The 14654-nt window shown below is 51.0% G+C and overlaps 7 protein-coding genes across 7 annotated transcripts; 3 read left to right on the forward strand and 4 right to left on the reverse strand.

The window, feature by feature from the left end:
- Positions 1-561: 561 nt before the first annotated feature.
- On the forward strand, positions 562-3993 carry N7496_010986 (alanine--tRNA ligase; the record flags this gene model as incomplete). The annotated part of the gene is made up of 6 exons (XM_056703899.1): positions 562-799; positions 929-1074; positions 1145-1171; positions 1232-1267; positions 1350-3758; positions 3820-3993. 6 exons carry the CDS (start codon positions 562-564, stop codon positions 3991-3993), a joined length of 3030 nt encoding a protein of 1009 aa, XP_056549859.1.
- Positions 3994-4457: 464 nt separating this feature from the next.
- cyp3 (putative peptidyl-prolyl cis-trans isomerase) lies at positions 4458-5220 on the reverse strand (the record flags this gene model as incomplete). Its single annotated transcript, XM_056703900.1, has 4 exons — positions 4458-4649; positions 4729-4866; positions 4929-5074; positions 5151-5220. 4 exons carry the CDS (start codon positions 5218-5220, stop codon positions 4458-4460), a joined length of 546 nt encoding a protein of 181 aa, XP_056549860.1.
- An 887-nt stretch (positions 5221-6107) lies between these two features.
- N7496_010988 (E3 ubiquitin-protein ligase RNF103) lies at positions 6108-7500 on the forward strand (the record flags this gene model as incomplete). Its single annotated transcript, XM_056703901.1, has 2 exons — positions 6108-6253; positions 6330-7500. 2 exons carry the CDS (start codon positions 6108-6110, stop codon positions 7498-7500), a joined length of 1317 nt encoding a protein of 438 aa, XP_056549861.1.
- Positions 7501-8140: 640 nt separating this feature from the next.
- Positions 8141-9551, reverse strand: N7496_010989 (DUF3844 domain-containing protein; the record flags this gene model as incomplete). Its single annotated transcript, XM_056703902.1, has 4 exons — positions 8141-8728; positions 8789-8932; positions 9000-9145; positions 9218-9551. 4 exons carry the CDS (start codon positions 9549-9551, stop codon positions 8141-8143), a joined length of 1212 nt encoding a protein of 403 aa, XP_056549862.1.
- A 567-nt stretch (positions 9552-10118) lies between these two features.
- N7496_010990 (uncharacterized protein) lies at positions 10119-11527 on the reverse strand (the record flags this gene model as incomplete). Its single annotated transcript, XM_056703903.1, has 4 exons — positions 10119-10749; positions 10810-10945; positions 11000-11313; positions 11406-11527. The coding sequence occupies 4 exons, from the start codon at positions 11525-11527 to the stop codon at positions 10119-10121; spliced, it is 1203 nt and encodes a 400-aa protein (XP_056549863.1).
- Positions 11528-12395: 868 nt separating this feature from the next.
- N7496_010991 (DsbA family protein) lies at positions 12396-13250 on the forward strand (the record flags this gene model as incomplete). The annotated part of the gene is made up of 5 exons (XM_056703904.1): positions 12396-12474; positions 12532-12551; positions 12616-13014; positions 13072-13119; positions 13173-13250. The coding sequence occupies 5 exons, from the start codon at positions 12396-12398 to the stop codon at positions 13248-13250; spliced, it is 624 nt and encodes a 207-aa protein (XP_056549864.1).
- A 362-nt stretch (positions 13251-13612) lies between these two features.
- On the reverse strand, positions 13613-14118 carry N7496_010992 (cyclin-dependent protein kinase regulatory subunit CKS1; the record flags this gene model as incomplete). The annotated part of the gene is made up of 4 exons (XM_056703905.1): positions 13613-13625; positions 13703-13761; positions 13812-13956; positions 14015-14118. 4 exons carry the CDS (start codon positions 14116-14118, stop codon positions 13613-13615), a joined length of 321 nt encoding a protein of 106 aa, XP_056549865.1.
- Between the last annotated feature and the right edge of the window lie 536 nt (positions 14119-14654).

A 14654-nucleotide genomic window follows, 5' to 3' on the forward strand; every position in this document is an offset into this window, starting at 1 on the left:
GATTGGGCCACGCATGGCGGGCTAGAATTGGAAATGGGTACTTGACTGGGAGTGGATGTGGACCAAACTGGAAGCGTGGAGGAAGTGGAAGTGGAGGCAGAGGTGGACGTGGTGGAAGGGTTGAGGTTAAATCCATCGTGATGATGATGATGATGATGATGATCACGGGGCCGAGCTCCGAGATTGTTCCCTGCCCAGAAATGTGTCAACCTCTTTTGATTTTCCTTTTCTCTCCTCCCAAGTTCAATCGGGGGTGTCCCATAACCATCTTGGTCTCAGAACCCTTACCTATTTGGAGGTATCCAAACCTCTTCGTTAGAGGTTGAGCGCCATCCGGGTCAGCATCTGCGGGACGCTTTCTGCCGAGTTGGGGGATCTCATCACTCCGCGCCATCCACGACACCCAAAGCTCCCTTTAACCCCCGTGGTTTCCTAGATCGAGCCACGAGGGAAAGGGGAGGGAACCAGAGAGAAACCAAGAGACGAAAAAAGAAAAGTTTCAAATCGAACTCGAGATCGGACCAAGGTCACCGAAGTACATATTCGTGCTGACTTGGGGGAATGCGGGTGTTTGGAGGATTTGGAGTGTTAAAGGGAGGAGGAGGACCGCGGGTCGGGACTTTGACTCATCCTCCGCGCTTTAGAACTTTTGATTCTCCCCGCCACTTTCCCCTCCTTCTCCCCCCACCAACCTCTTTTTTCTCCAGGATGGCTTCCGATACTAGTCGTCCCGAGTGGACTGCTCCTCGGGTCAGAGAGACTTTTCTTGACTATTTCAAGCAAAATGGCCATACTTTTGGTGAGTCCCAATTCCAACCACCCCCGCCACCCCTCGTTCAATCGAGCCTCCAAAAAAAATATCACCCCCCAAAGTTCAACGCCATGGGTCCTCTTCACAATCACTAACAGCGCGATTCCTCCATTCTAGTCCCGTCGTCGCCCGTCGCTCCCTTGTCGGACCCTACCCTGCTTTTCACCAATGCTGGAATGAATCAGTACAAGTCCATTTTCCTCGGTACCGTGGACCCGTCGTCAGACTTTGCCAAGTTGCGACGCGCAGTGAATTCTCAGAAGGTACGATTGCCCTGCTCTTGGTGATCTATGCGATTTAAGAGTGCTTAAGCTGATGACTGCAATTCGATAGTGTATTCGTGCCGGTGGTAAACACAATGTGAGTGGGGTTGAGAGCGTTCATGGTATGCCTTTCTAGGTATTGACTGGTTTCCCTCAGGATCTCGACGATGTCGGCAAGGACAGCTATCACCACGTAAGTCTCCTTTGAATCCTTGCGATCATGCACACTCCCGTGGCTCTATGACCCGTGTTTCTAATCTTTTACGCTATACTAGACTTTCTTCGAAATGCTCGGAAACTGGAGTTTCGGCGACTACTTCAAGAAGGAGGCAATTACTTATTCGTGGTCTCTTCTCACCGAAGTTTACGGGCTGAACCCCGATCGTCTCTACGTGACCTATTTCGAGGGTGACGAGGCTGGTGGTCTCGAGCCCGATCTCGAGGCCAGGGATCTGTGGAAGTCCGTGGGTGTCCCGGAATCCCACATTCTCCCGGGCAACATGAAGGACAATTTCTGGGAGATGGGTGACCAAGGCCCGTGTGGACCCTGCAGTGAGGTGCATTATGATCGCATCGGTGGCCGCAACGCTGCGTCCCTGGTGAACCAGGATGACCCGAACGTGCTGGAGATCTGGAACAACGTGTTCATCCAGTACAACCGCGAGGCAGACCGCTCCTTGAGGTCCCTCCCTAACAAGCACGTCGATACCGGCATGGGCTTTGAACGACTGGTGTCCATTCTCCAAGACAAGTCCTCCAACTACGACACGGACGTTTTCACCCCCATCTTCCAGGCTATTCAGAACGCGACCGGCGCCCGCGAATACCGCGGTCGTTTTGGCGCCGACGACCCCGACGGAATCGACACTGCGTACCGTGTGGTGGCTGACCACGTGCGCACCTTGATGTTTGCCATCTCCGACGGAGTAGTTCCTAACAACGAAGGCCGTGGCTACGTGATCCGTCGGGTGCTGCGTCGTGGAGCCCGATTTGCGCGCAAATACTTCCAGGTCGACATCGGCAACTTCTTCTCGAAGCTTGTCCCCACAGTCGTGGGTCAGCTCGGTGACATGTTCCCGGAGCTGATTAAGAAACAGCACGATGTGATGGAGATTCTGGACGAAGAGGAACTGTCCTTTGCCAAGACTCTGGATCGTGGCGAGCGTCAGTTCGAGCAGTACGCTCAGCATGCTAAGCTGAAGGGTTCTGACAAGCTTCACGGTGCGGATGTGTGGAGACTGTACGATACGTTCGGTTTCCCGGTCGACCTGACCCAGATTATGGCGGAAGAACGCGGTCTTCGTATCGACGACGTTGAGTTTGAAGAAGCACGATTGAAGGCGAAGGAAGCCAGTAAAGGCCAGAAGAAGGCCGCCGCAAATGTGGTGAAGCTTGATGTCCATGATCTCGGAAAGCTGGAGAAGATGAGCGACGTGCACAAGACGGACGACTCTGCCAAGTTTGGAAGGGGTAACATCACGGCTCATATCAAGGCCATCTACCATGGCAAGTCCTTCTACGAGAGCACCGACAAGGCACCCAGTGGCGAACAACTTGGTGTCATTCTCGACTGCACCAACTTTTACGCCGAGCAGGGTGGTCAAGAGGCCGACACTGGTCGCATTGTCATTGATGGCCAGGCTGAGTTGGAGGTCGGTGACGTCCAAGTCTACGCTGGTTACGTCCTGCACACTGGCTTCATGAAGTATGGATCGCTCTCCGTGGGTGATGCCGTCATCTGTGAATATGATGAACTTCGTCGATGGCCTATTCGGAACAACCACACTGGTACCCACATTCTGAACTTTGCCCTCCGCGAGGTCCTCGGAGATGGCGTTGAGCAAAAGGGTTCCCTTGTTTCGGCCGAAAAGCTTCGCTTTGACTTTTCTCACAAGGCTGCGGTGTCCGATGCTGACCTGGAGACCATCGAGACCAAGGCCACCGAATACATCCGACAGAACTGTGCTGTCTACTCCAAGGAGCTCCCTCTTGCCACCGCCCAGCAGATCTCCGGTGTCCGCGCAGTCTTTGGTGAGACGTACCCGGATCCTGTTCGGGTCGTGTCCGTTGGTGTTGACTTGGAAGACATCCTGCGGAACGTCAAGGACCCCCGGTGGGAAAAAGTCAGCATTGAGTTCTGTGGTGGAACCCACGTCCAGAAGACCGGTGATATTAAGGACATGATCATCCTGGAAGAGAGTGGTATCGCTAAGGGTATTCGTCGTATCATCGCTGTCACTGGCGAAGAAGCCCATGAGGTGCAGCGAATTGCTCAAGAGTTCGAGGCACGCCTTGACAAGCTTGATGCCATGCCCCTCGGTCCTGAAAAGGAGCGAGAGTCCAAGCAGGTGCAGGTTGATCTCAACCAGCTCGTCATCTCTGCGGTCCGCAAGGCCCAATTCCGCACCCGCTATACCGCGATCAACAAGCAGGTCCTGGATGGCCAGAAAGCCCAGCAGAAGTTGGAATCTAAGATGGCCCTGGAAGCCATCACGTCCTACTTCGAGGCCCCGGAGAACCAGAACTCCTCCTCTCTGGTTGTGAAGCTTCCGATGCCCGCAAGTGCCAAGGCCGTTAGCGAATCTATCAACCATGTCAAATCGAAAATGCAAAACAAGAATGTCTACGTGATGGCAGTTGACCCCGAGAATACCCGGGTTTCTCATGGTTGCTATGTCTCCAAGGTAAGTTATCAAAGGAGGATGTCTTGAGTTTGTGAGACTTGTATCTAACACACTGCTATAGGAGCTTGGAGAGCTAGGCGGATCTGCAAGCGATTGGGCCGCCGTTGTTTCCAGCAGCATTGGTGGAAAGGCTGGCGGCAAGGGCGCGACTTCGATCGGTAACGGCACGAACCCGGATAAGGTTGATGAAGCTGTTTCGCTCGCAACTGAGTACTTGAGCAAATTCAAGCTATAGGAGAGGCCAGTCACAATGAACCAAATCAAGATCTTGATTCAATCCCCATCGCAGAAGAACTCAAAAAAACACTCGGCATTGACCTGGTTTGCTCCTCGGTCCTTCAGCGGCTACAGTTTACCGTGACATTACTCAATACACATACCGAGAGAGAATGGAAGTAGGAGGACCCGGATGTGAAGAAAGAATAAATGGGAAATTGATGGACGACTTTCATCTACCTGGTGAAATTAACGTGTTCTTATTCTTCGAGCTAAAGTCGGTGGTAGAGAAGAGTGTGGGATTATGCCCGCTACTCTCCCATTCTCCACGATCAGCCCTATACATATATCGTCTATAATGAGTTCGGCCTATCCTTGTATCGCAAATAATATCAAGTCAAATTGTCTTGCCTTTTCCCGTAAAGGATAACCCATAGATGGTGGGCATCTTCTCATTATCTTCTCTTCATTATCGTATTCTCGTTACATCTCCCCACACTGCACAATAGTTACATCCTGGTTCGGCTTATCTCTGGTGGTCCGAGTTTGCTCAACCATACGAACCACGTCCATACCATCAATGACTTGGCCAAAGACGACGTGCTTGTTGTTCAAGAAGGGTGTCGCGGTGGTTGTGATGAAGAATTGACAACCATTCGTGTTTGGGCCCGAGTTCTAGTTCGAAATCAGCGGGATATTCGAGCCAAGATAAGAACACGCAATTGGACAGAATAATAGGAGAAACGAGACCTACCGCCATACTCAGAAGCCCGGGACGGTCATGGGGCAGCGCAAAATTCTCATCAGCAAACTTAGGTGTGCCGTAGATGGTGCAGCTGCCAGTACCGTCGCCATGAATGAAATCGCCACCTTGGATCATGAAATCCTTGATCTAAAACAAAGTAAGCTGAAAGTCCCAATCCTTTCCCATTAACATGAGGGGTTCATCCATACCACACGGTGGAACTTGCTACCTTTGTAGCCTTGGGGTTGCCCTTTGGGGTTCTTGCTCTCGCCCGTGCAGAATTGCCGGAAGTTCTCGGCCGTCTTGGGGGTTGTATTGGCAAAGAGCTCCATTTTGATCCGCCCAAGAGCCACGCCTGGTACATATTGATCAGTACATACGATCTTAGCCTCGGGAACAGGGTGGGGGGAGGAGTTCGATGCTGAGCTCACCGGCGAGTGCAAGGTCAAAGAAGACTACCGGGTTGGTAGGCTCACTCGGCCGAGGGACATGTTCAGCCATAGTTGATCTTGGATTGGGGAGACTGTTGATGGTCAAGAGAAGCGATAGGTGGTGGCGATTGAATCAAGCTGGCGGGAGAGCGGGATGATGAAGGATATTCTTTTCGAAGGACTTCTTTCGGTCTGTGCACGAGGTCCTGAAATATTGATAGACTTGAGCTTTCCGAGAAAAAAAAATAAAGTCCTTTCCCGTGTATCGAATTGAATAAAGAGTTGAAAGTAAAAAGGCAAAAAAGCAATAATCAATAACTTTGTTTAACAAGCACAGTCCATACTGTCAAGGATCAATGAGTGGCTGCCGCTCCCGTGACTTCCCAGCCTCAGGCATATATGATAATTCCTAAGGTGTCAAGGTGTCTTCAGGTGTCCTTTCCCCATTTTCTCTGGACCCCCTCAGAAAGCCAAAACTCAAAAACTGCATGCATCCCTCTCGACTCCCCTTTCACAACTTCCTCCCCTCTGGCCCGGCTACTCACCATCCTGGGATTCCCATCCCCCAGAATAGACGGTATGACTTGGTGCTAAGAGCTGGACTCGTTCTGTCCCTCGTGAAGAATCCCGAGACTCGACAACAATCGCCGACCTAAGGCCGGTGGGTCTCCCTGCGACGGTGTCGATCCATGACCGGCCAGCCCTCTTTTGGACTGAATCGAAGTGGTTTTACCCCCCAACTGAATGCATTTTATTGCATTGTGAAACCCAGGCGATCACTTTTCATAATCGAGAGCCTTGCGCGACAAAGCCAACCCCAACTGGGCCTATTTCCCTTTGAGGGAAGGACTGGCGGCTGGGTGGACTCGAACAAACCCGAATATTGATCTCAAAGGGACGAGCTATCTTGTACCCTTGAGATTCTCTTAAAAGAGAACACTCCTATTCTTTTTCAAGATGTCTCCCTCTACAACCACGGCGGCCAGCAGTGCCGCAACCACAACTGGTAGCGGTGATAGTTCCAGCTCTAGTTCAAATGCGACCAGTTCACCTCTTCTATTCTTTGTCGCATTAGGATTCGGTGTTGTCTTCACCAATCTTTGGTATGTCCACTCCTCACTCAACCCACCACCACCTCACTGGTCATCTTGTAGACTTCTGTCTAATCCAGCGACACAGGATCATCGTCGGAGTAAAATACTGCTTCCGGTACAATCAACGAAATCGCCAATTACGCAATGAGGAGACTGGTGAGCCCATAGATTTGATCGCCATGCCTCGCGCCCATCGGAGACGACGAGAAAAGAAGTTGATGACCATGGACGAAGTCAACGAGCGATTCCCCTTGGTGAAATACAAAGTGTGGAGGTCGTCTCGCGCCAACCAAGGTCTTCCCACGGAAGGGGGTATTACGGCTCCCAATACTAGACCACAAAGCCTCAAGGATGAGGCTGGTGTTACTGTCTCTGTACCAGTTGGTCTCGCTACACTCGCGACCACGCCTGTAGTGGAGGATGAACGGGCGGCATCAAGTACTCTGCCTCGGCCATCCCATGAGGCGCAAGTAGATTCGGCTGTGCAGGCGACGGGAGTCAACTCTTCCACGGGCACCGCTGCCCCCTCTACTCAGCAAGAAACCGGTGTGAATACGACGGAAGAGAAATGGCAACATTCCCTGATCAACGAACACGCTGATCTGGAAGAGGACGAAGAGGACGGGGATCAGATTCGAAAGGCCGTCCCTGCCGAATTACTTCCCAACCCGGGAGATTCGTGTGCAATCTGCTTGGACATCATTGAAGACGATGATGACATACGAGGACTTGCCTGTGGCCACGCTTTCCATGCCTCCTGTGTCGACCCTTGGTTGACAAGTCGACGAGCCTGCTGCCCGCTATGTAAAGCCGACTACTACGTTCCCAAGCCCCGCCCTCAACCAGCCGAGGGAGCAACTTCCTCGGATCGCCAAGGACGCCGTACTGTGACGAGTCGGCTCGAGGGTCTAGCTAGACCTCCACGTGCTGCACAGCCTAGGAGTCAAGCAAATCCTTTCCGGGTGCAAATGGCATTCTCCGGTCGCTTATTCCAACCAACATCTCTGGATCCACGCGCCCGCCCTCCTCGGGAGACAGGGCGCTCAGAAGAGCCTGTCGGCGAAACACAAGATCTAGATCGGCCTTCACCTCGAGGAAACTGGTCCCGGTTCTTGCCAACGCGTCTGAGGGGGCGTGCGTCACAGAACCCTACTACAAGTGAGACTCATGAGCCATCTGCCCAAGCCGACACTTCATCAAACAATCCGCCGGCCGGGCAACAGCGTACGCCTGGCCAACTGGAAGCGGGAATTTAATCACTCTACACACACACATTATTCACCTTTTTATGATCCTTGATATCCCTTGACTCTTTTTTTTTATGCTGGATTCACATCTGGAATGTCCGTTCAGCGCAGCCTTTGCTTTGTTAATGACCTTATTCTGTGTAATTTATTGCTTTCTTGGCTCGGAACTGGCGCACGAGAGGGTGGTGATTTTGCTGATGACAATTCGCAATTTACCATTTCTTCATTGGGGTTTATTGGAGGACGAGCGTGGACTGGCGGCTACGATCTCTCACCCCCTCTTCTCGAGGTGTTGGTGTTCTACGGGAAGGTTAAGCATGATCTTTAGTTGAACAGATCTACGAGGCCGTCGGAGGGACGAGGATGATTTCGGATATCTGTATCTTGTTTGACCATTTAAAGCTAAACGAATATGAACTGCAATCCACTCCCAACTCCTCAACTATCTATAACACTAGAGATACACGGAATGATCGGAGGGCTCGGGTTAAGAGAGCCCGGTTGGCAGTCCACAATGCCGCCAGTAGGGCAGGGATGAAGCGGATAACAACCGAAATATTTCCTTGTAGAAGAACAGATAAATGTGCAGAATGTAAAGCAAGTATGCCCCAAAATTCAACGAAACATGAAAAATCCCCCAAGGTCTCACTTAAGCCGGTGCTTTCGAGCCCCCAACCCCAGCGCCGATCACACTCGGGAGTTCTTCTTGGCCCATGCTGAAAAGCATACCAACAGCGCTGCTCGCAAGGATGATAGCCAAGACGGTCACACCCGCAATCAGGAAGAACGGCGAGCTGATATCTTCCTTTTGGCAAGCTACACCGCCCCAATAGATCTTCTGCTTCGTGCCGTCACTTTTCGTACGCACGGTTGCTTGGCAACGGCAAGCGAAGCATTGCGAGTCACCAGATGAAGATTTAAGATAGCATTGACCATGCCCGGAGCAGTTGTTGGTTGCGTCTGAGCAGGATGAGTTAGAAGCGTGGCAGACCGGTGCAAGCAGCGAAGAAGACGAAGCCAGGTCATCTGCCGACGTTTGCAGAGTGCTCTGTGCATCAGATGCAGACCGAGGCAGGGATCCGGTGTCTCGTCGGTAGATCCGTGCAAAGTCTCGGGAGGCATCGGCAGCGGGGACCATCATGGCAGTGATTTCACGGCTCTCTGACGAAGTCAAGTCATTCAAGTTGTGGAAGAAGGACTCGAGATACTTGGTCACGAGGCCGTTGTCGGATTTCACCTGAAAAAAAAGATGAGCTGAGGGCTATCTTCGTGGGAAGCGTCAGAGATATGAATTTACCTTGAGTGATAGCCTCGAGGCAGTTGTGGTGTGGTCCTTGCTCGACCAGATTTCCACCGAGTCGAGCAGGTCGAGGAACTCGTCGCTGTATAGGTTCTCTCCTTGGGAGAGCACCGGATCTTGCGAGATACAATCCTTCGCAGACTATTCGACCATCCAACGGGTTAGCGCAAAGTTCCACTAGATACTATCAAGTGCGGAATCCCAGTACCTGAACGGCCCCATCGCCTTGGCGATACGTGCAGCGTTTCTTCATGTCTCCATTGCCCAGCTGAGACCCCAAGGAATCATCCACCAACTTCGGAGACGCATGAGGAACGACAATAGATTGCGACTGTGCTTTTCGAATGTTCGAGCCTGTGGGGGGTAGGGAAAAGGAGCTAATTAGCTGACGGTTCATTATTGAGCGGGTCCTTGCCACAAACATACCAACAGCTTCATTGACTCCTTCGATGAGAATCATGCTCTTGCTTGGCGTTCCATGGCTATCATGCCCACCAAACAGGGAGGATTGAGCGCCAGAAAACTCGTTGATACGATCCACGATGTCTGTTTCGACCTTGCCCAAGATGGACTGCAGAGACGATTGGGTACGAAGCTCCAGGATCAGTTGAGCGACATCTTCCGATACTGTTTGGTGCTTCAGGCTATTCTCTCCTTGTTTCTGTCCGTTCGAGGGAAATGTGAATATCGATGTCTCCAGGGCATGTGTCCCCAACGCACCCGCCGCCGCCAGGGCTAGGAGCTTGGAGACCAGATGCATTGTGTTGGGTGAGGTCGGGGGGAGTCTCGAACTTGAGGCGATCGCAGTTGTTTCAGCTCCAACCAGTGGTGAGCTTTCCCTTTAAGAAGCTCCCGGGGATCACCGTCGTCTTGGAGATGTGGTGTTGGAAGGTCAGGAAAGCTAGAGGTGGAGGTCTCCATGGACGAGTTGTCGGGACACCTCTCGACCTCCCGCGTCCTCGGCAGGATTAGCTAAGCATCAAGCGCCCCGCCTGTCCATTCAACGATCTATAAAACTACGAGGACGAGGTGTAATTACTACAGAAAACTTATTCTATTGCATCCTTCCTATAGTTTGGGTCTGTAGTTTTTACTTGTAAATAAAGCTGAGCGGGAATAATTTGTAATCAATTGGATCTTGTGTTTTCCAGTCCATTATTGTTGAATCGAACCTTTCTAGGTAGCCCATCGATATGAGGGGAGAGAGCAACATGTAAGCTTGTAGAACTGATGTTCAAGAAGGGTGTCAAATATCTACAGGAAAAAATTATGTTGACAGCAAATGACTTTGTCCGCGGCCTTCTAGCATGTCCGTCAGACCCCAATTTTATTGGCCTCCCAGCGGCTTCTGCTTTCTGGGGTTGATATCCTTCAACTGCATCTCCACCGTCCGCCACGCAGACTTTGCTGGATCATACTCACCCCGCACTTCAAATCGGCAGAACCCATTTGGCCCTTTCAGTCCGACGGGACCCGAGATGAAGAATGTACCGCGCTGAGGTGTTCGTGGGTTCTGTGCCCGATACTCGTTCAAGCGTAACCTGAATGCCAGCGATGCCAGGTGTAGATCTGACCCGGGGCCGAGATCAGGTAAGGGAAGGCGTTGTAGTGATGAAATTATTGAAGATGGATGGAGTTCTGGCTCCTCAGTGGGCAGGATATTCTCCGGGGGCTCGTCGGATAGTGGAGATTGCACCCTTGGCTGTTCGTGGGGGCTGATGGGGTTAAGCTTCTCGTGTCCTGAGAGAATGTATCTGCCGCTCAGTAATTCTAGCGCATCGAGAGGCTGGGAATCGGGGTCCCGAAGTCGGGCTAGTTGCCGTCTGATCAGAAGCGTATACGCATCTTTGATCGCAAGGGCTACGTGTACAGGCTTCATAACTGTCTGTAACCGATCGCCGACGTCAGGATCCAGGGTTTTGGTTACCCAAGATACACCGTTGTCTGCGATTTCAAGACTTGATAGCAGTCATGTTAGTCAGATGGGTACGGTGGCACGGGGCTGAGGAGACACATACCCAGAACGCAGATACTCCGGAGGCGCACGAGATGGGAATTGATGGACCAGCCAGAATCCAGTCAGAGAAAGGGGGCTTCCCAATATTTGTGACATGCTCTCCGAGGCACTCTTGAGAACAATAGCAGCGAGTTCATCTGGGCGTTCATCAATAAAAGCCCGGACAACCGAATATTGCCGTTTCAACATACCTCTTAACTTCTGCAATTTTTTCCGATCTTTCGAGATAGTGACAAACTCTTGCCATTCGGGATCTGATGCAGTATACAACTCTCCCTCTTCAAGCCAAGACCACGTGAGAGGAATGAACACGCGGTCTTCCTCTGCCAACTCTTCCGTCAACTCATCGGATCCTCCAGCGGCACGGTGTACACTGGTATTCTCGAGAGCTGCCTCGGGGGCTGTTTGGTCGTCCTGTGTGTCGTCGTCGTCGAATCGAACCAGCACGAAGGAACTCCATAGGTGGAATGCGGTACCATATAAGATAAACTTGCCCAGGAAGGATCTAGAAGAGGCCATAAATAGAGGCAAACGGTCAGCTTTGCCACTAATACCCTTGATCTCAGAGAATACAGAAAGGGGGAGCGCTATACTCACCTGAACCAGGGCCGCCTGAACCTCACATGCCGGATCGCCGCAGGTTGAGAGTGTTGACGAGGGCCAATATGGAAGAGCGCAAACCGTGGTTGAGTTCGAAAGAGCTGTCGGAGCCGGAGCATTGAGAAGACCCCCTGAGGAATGTAACTGGTCTAAATGCACTCGTAAAGATGAAGATGCGAAAGGACGTCGCCGAGAGTAATTTGGTCTGCCGGGCCTCAATGAACGCCGGTCGTGATCATGTGATGTCTTATCGTGATGGTTACGTAATCGCTTATCATGGGGCAGTACACTGCCCAGGATGTATATGAAATCACGGACAACAACTCTTCTTTCACAGGCTTTTTCCAGGTATAGATCTTAATAAGTCAATAAGCTATATACTTCACAATGTGCCTTTCAAACTTGTCTTTTCTAAGTATACTTGATGGCACACGAGAGAATTGAAAGTTTGTCGCTGCTACAGTTGCAACTATGTACTTACTGCCTACATGTCAAATTAGGAATCCGATCACAGCGGATGAAATCTTAAGAGCTCCCAGTTTGAAAAGAAGCAAATGAGAAGGGTATATTAAAGAGTGTAGTCTTGATCTATATACAACACCGTTCAGTCGAGGCTAACAAGGATTGAAGCGTAAACAATGCTAATCAGGCATTCTTCCAGGAAATATGTTTGTCGAGGTATATGGTCAAGATTGCCTTGATAGATAGATGTGTTTTTCAGGTAACGACCCACGAGAATGGCATACCCGGCGTTATTTTCAAGAGTAGCTAGTCATATTTGTATACCACTAGAGTAGAGCGAGTGATAAGCGCTAATCACGACTCGATGGTGGGGTAGATCCAGTGACGCAACCCTTCCGTCTTCCCCTTTGCAGGATGATTCTCCTCCTTATATCGTCCGACATTACCTTGAGAACAGAAACTCTTTCTTCCAATTTCGAAGCTCCCTTGTCCTTCGGTATCCCTTCAATCTAACGTTTAGACGTCATGTCGGTCCCTCCTAAATACGCAGGCCTTAAGCTCCTCCGGGGAACCCCGCAGGAGACACAGCATACACTTGAAATATGTGCGCTTACATCTTCTATCACGTTGTAATTGGAACTACAAAGCTAACAAGGACCAGTCTTGGATTATGTGTGCCCGGTGGGTAGAGTCTTTGGTCCCTCTTCCGCTATTCTGCGGCTAATAATGTATTTTTTCTTTCCAGTTCTCTGCTAAGATGTTCAATACATTCTATGCCGGGGGTCCTTCGGTTGCCCAGCAGTATGGCTCTCGGCTTCAAGTAATCTTCCGGCAGCAAATCCAGCCCTGGCACCCATCGTCCACCCTCACCCACGAAGCAGGCGCAGCTGTCCTTCAATTGGCCCCCGAGAAATTCTGGGAATTCAGTGCGGCCCTGTTCAAGCACCAGAAGGAGTTCTTCGACGTGAACGTGGTGAATGAAACACGTAACAAAACCTATGAGCGCCTGGCCAAGATTGCAGGATCGGTCGGAGTGGACGAGCAAAAGATCCTTGCCCTGCTGGTGATCCCCGAAACTCCTGCTAGCCCGGATGCATTGAATGTGGGAAACCAAGTGACCAACGACATCAAATGGATGACCAAGGTGAGAGAAGCTTCTTCTTACTCCCCCTCGACCAAGAGATTCTCTAATGCTGGATAGGCAAACCGAGTGATTGGAGTCCATGTCACGCCGACCGTCTTTTTCAACGTAAGATAGCCGATCCGCAGGAAGAATTGCCCAGGCACTGACTATTATCCCAGGGGGTGGAAGAGCGTGGAATCAGCAGTAGCTTCACAGAGGCTCAATGGGGAGAATGGCTGGCAAAGAATGTGGTTTGATGATAATGGGCATCGATAAGGGCGCATAGATGATACGCTAGGGTTCATTTGTGGCGCGTACTTGGGGGAGGTTAGACCGAGCTGGTCCCGAGGCAGCCGAAGAGAGTGGGAAAAACGAATTCATATCTCATTCCAGAACTTCCATTACGAAGCTGCTGTGGACCCTAGTGAACACACTGGGAAAATGTGCTCTTGTGATAGAGGAAAAGAAAGGAGAGGAAATGAAAAGGAAAAAAAAAAAAATAAACCGACCACGGTTATGTCTCGCTGAGGAACGGGGAAAGAACGGAAAAAGCCCAAATGTAGCACCACCACTTCTTCACGAGTGTCGCCAGTATGTTACGCCGATGGAGCTGGAGAGTTCACAGAGGCCGTCTGGATCATGGTTAGTCAAATGGGAATGGGCAAAACCCCCTCAAGACGAAGGGCAAAGTAGGACAGTGGATACTGACTTGAACAGTAGAATATGAGGCTCTGGCTCGTGTACCTCGTAGTGCTCCCATCCCAAACTCTGTTGCTTGCATTAGTTGGTGCTCAAGTGGAGGCGAAAGACAGCCGTACCTGTGTGATACCGAGTGCTCGCCATTCCTCCTCCCACAGCAACTTCAAAGTTCCCTTGGAGCTGTCAAAGTAGTCTGTGGGGATTTTCTTGAGCATGTTTTTGGGCAGCTGCACATGGCGGTATTCAAACTTGTCATCCGAGTATCTGAATTCCCATTAGTGGACATGAGCGGCCAGCAGCGGGGTACCAGTTCGCTCCATACCGTGCGGAGTAGTGGATAGAGTCGATGAATTCATCCAAACGCTCACGCTCCGACTCCAAAAGGAGACGGGGCTTCTTATTCCTTCTGCTGGGATCGATATCCATTGTGGGAGGAGGGAGTAAGGAGGTTGCGAAAGAGAGGTGGAATTTGAGAATCTGTGTCTGGCACGTGGCTGGTCAGTTTCGAGGTTTGGGAAGCAGAATTTGGGGATGCGGTTGCAACTGACAGGAGTTCTGGATAGCAGTAACGAGTGAGGGCGGTGGAGGTTGATTAAGACCTCGAGAACGTTTGGAGGAGGGTTGGAGGAGGGGAAGAGAAACAGTCGACCGCGGCGATGTTTGGTTCAGGGCCGTGTTTTGCCAGAAAGATCGGGTTGTTTTGCGGGACCGGAAAATGGAGGGGAAGTGGAGTGCCTGAGGAAATAGGTGTCGACTAAACGGTGGATACAGTACGGAGTACTGTAGAGTGCACACGCCTTGAAGCTACCTTATAAATGGAGAGGGGTGTATATGTACCGCTACTACACAGGTCCTTTGTGGGAGCTCGAGTACTGTAGCTTGGCTATGTAACAGGGGATCTTTGTATCCATTCGAAGCCGTCTTTTACTTTGGCATTTGTTTTGTAAACATAGAGTACTATG

Source organism: Penicillium cataractarum, assembly GCF_028827025.1.
Source record: "Penicillium cataractarum strain IBT 29864 chromosome Unknown utg000009l, whole genome shotgun sequence".
In the NCBI taxonomy this organism is placed as follows: domain Eukaryota; kingdom Fungi; phylum Ascomycota; class Eurotiomycetes; order Eurotiales; family Aspergillaceae; genus Penicillium; species Penicillium cataractarum.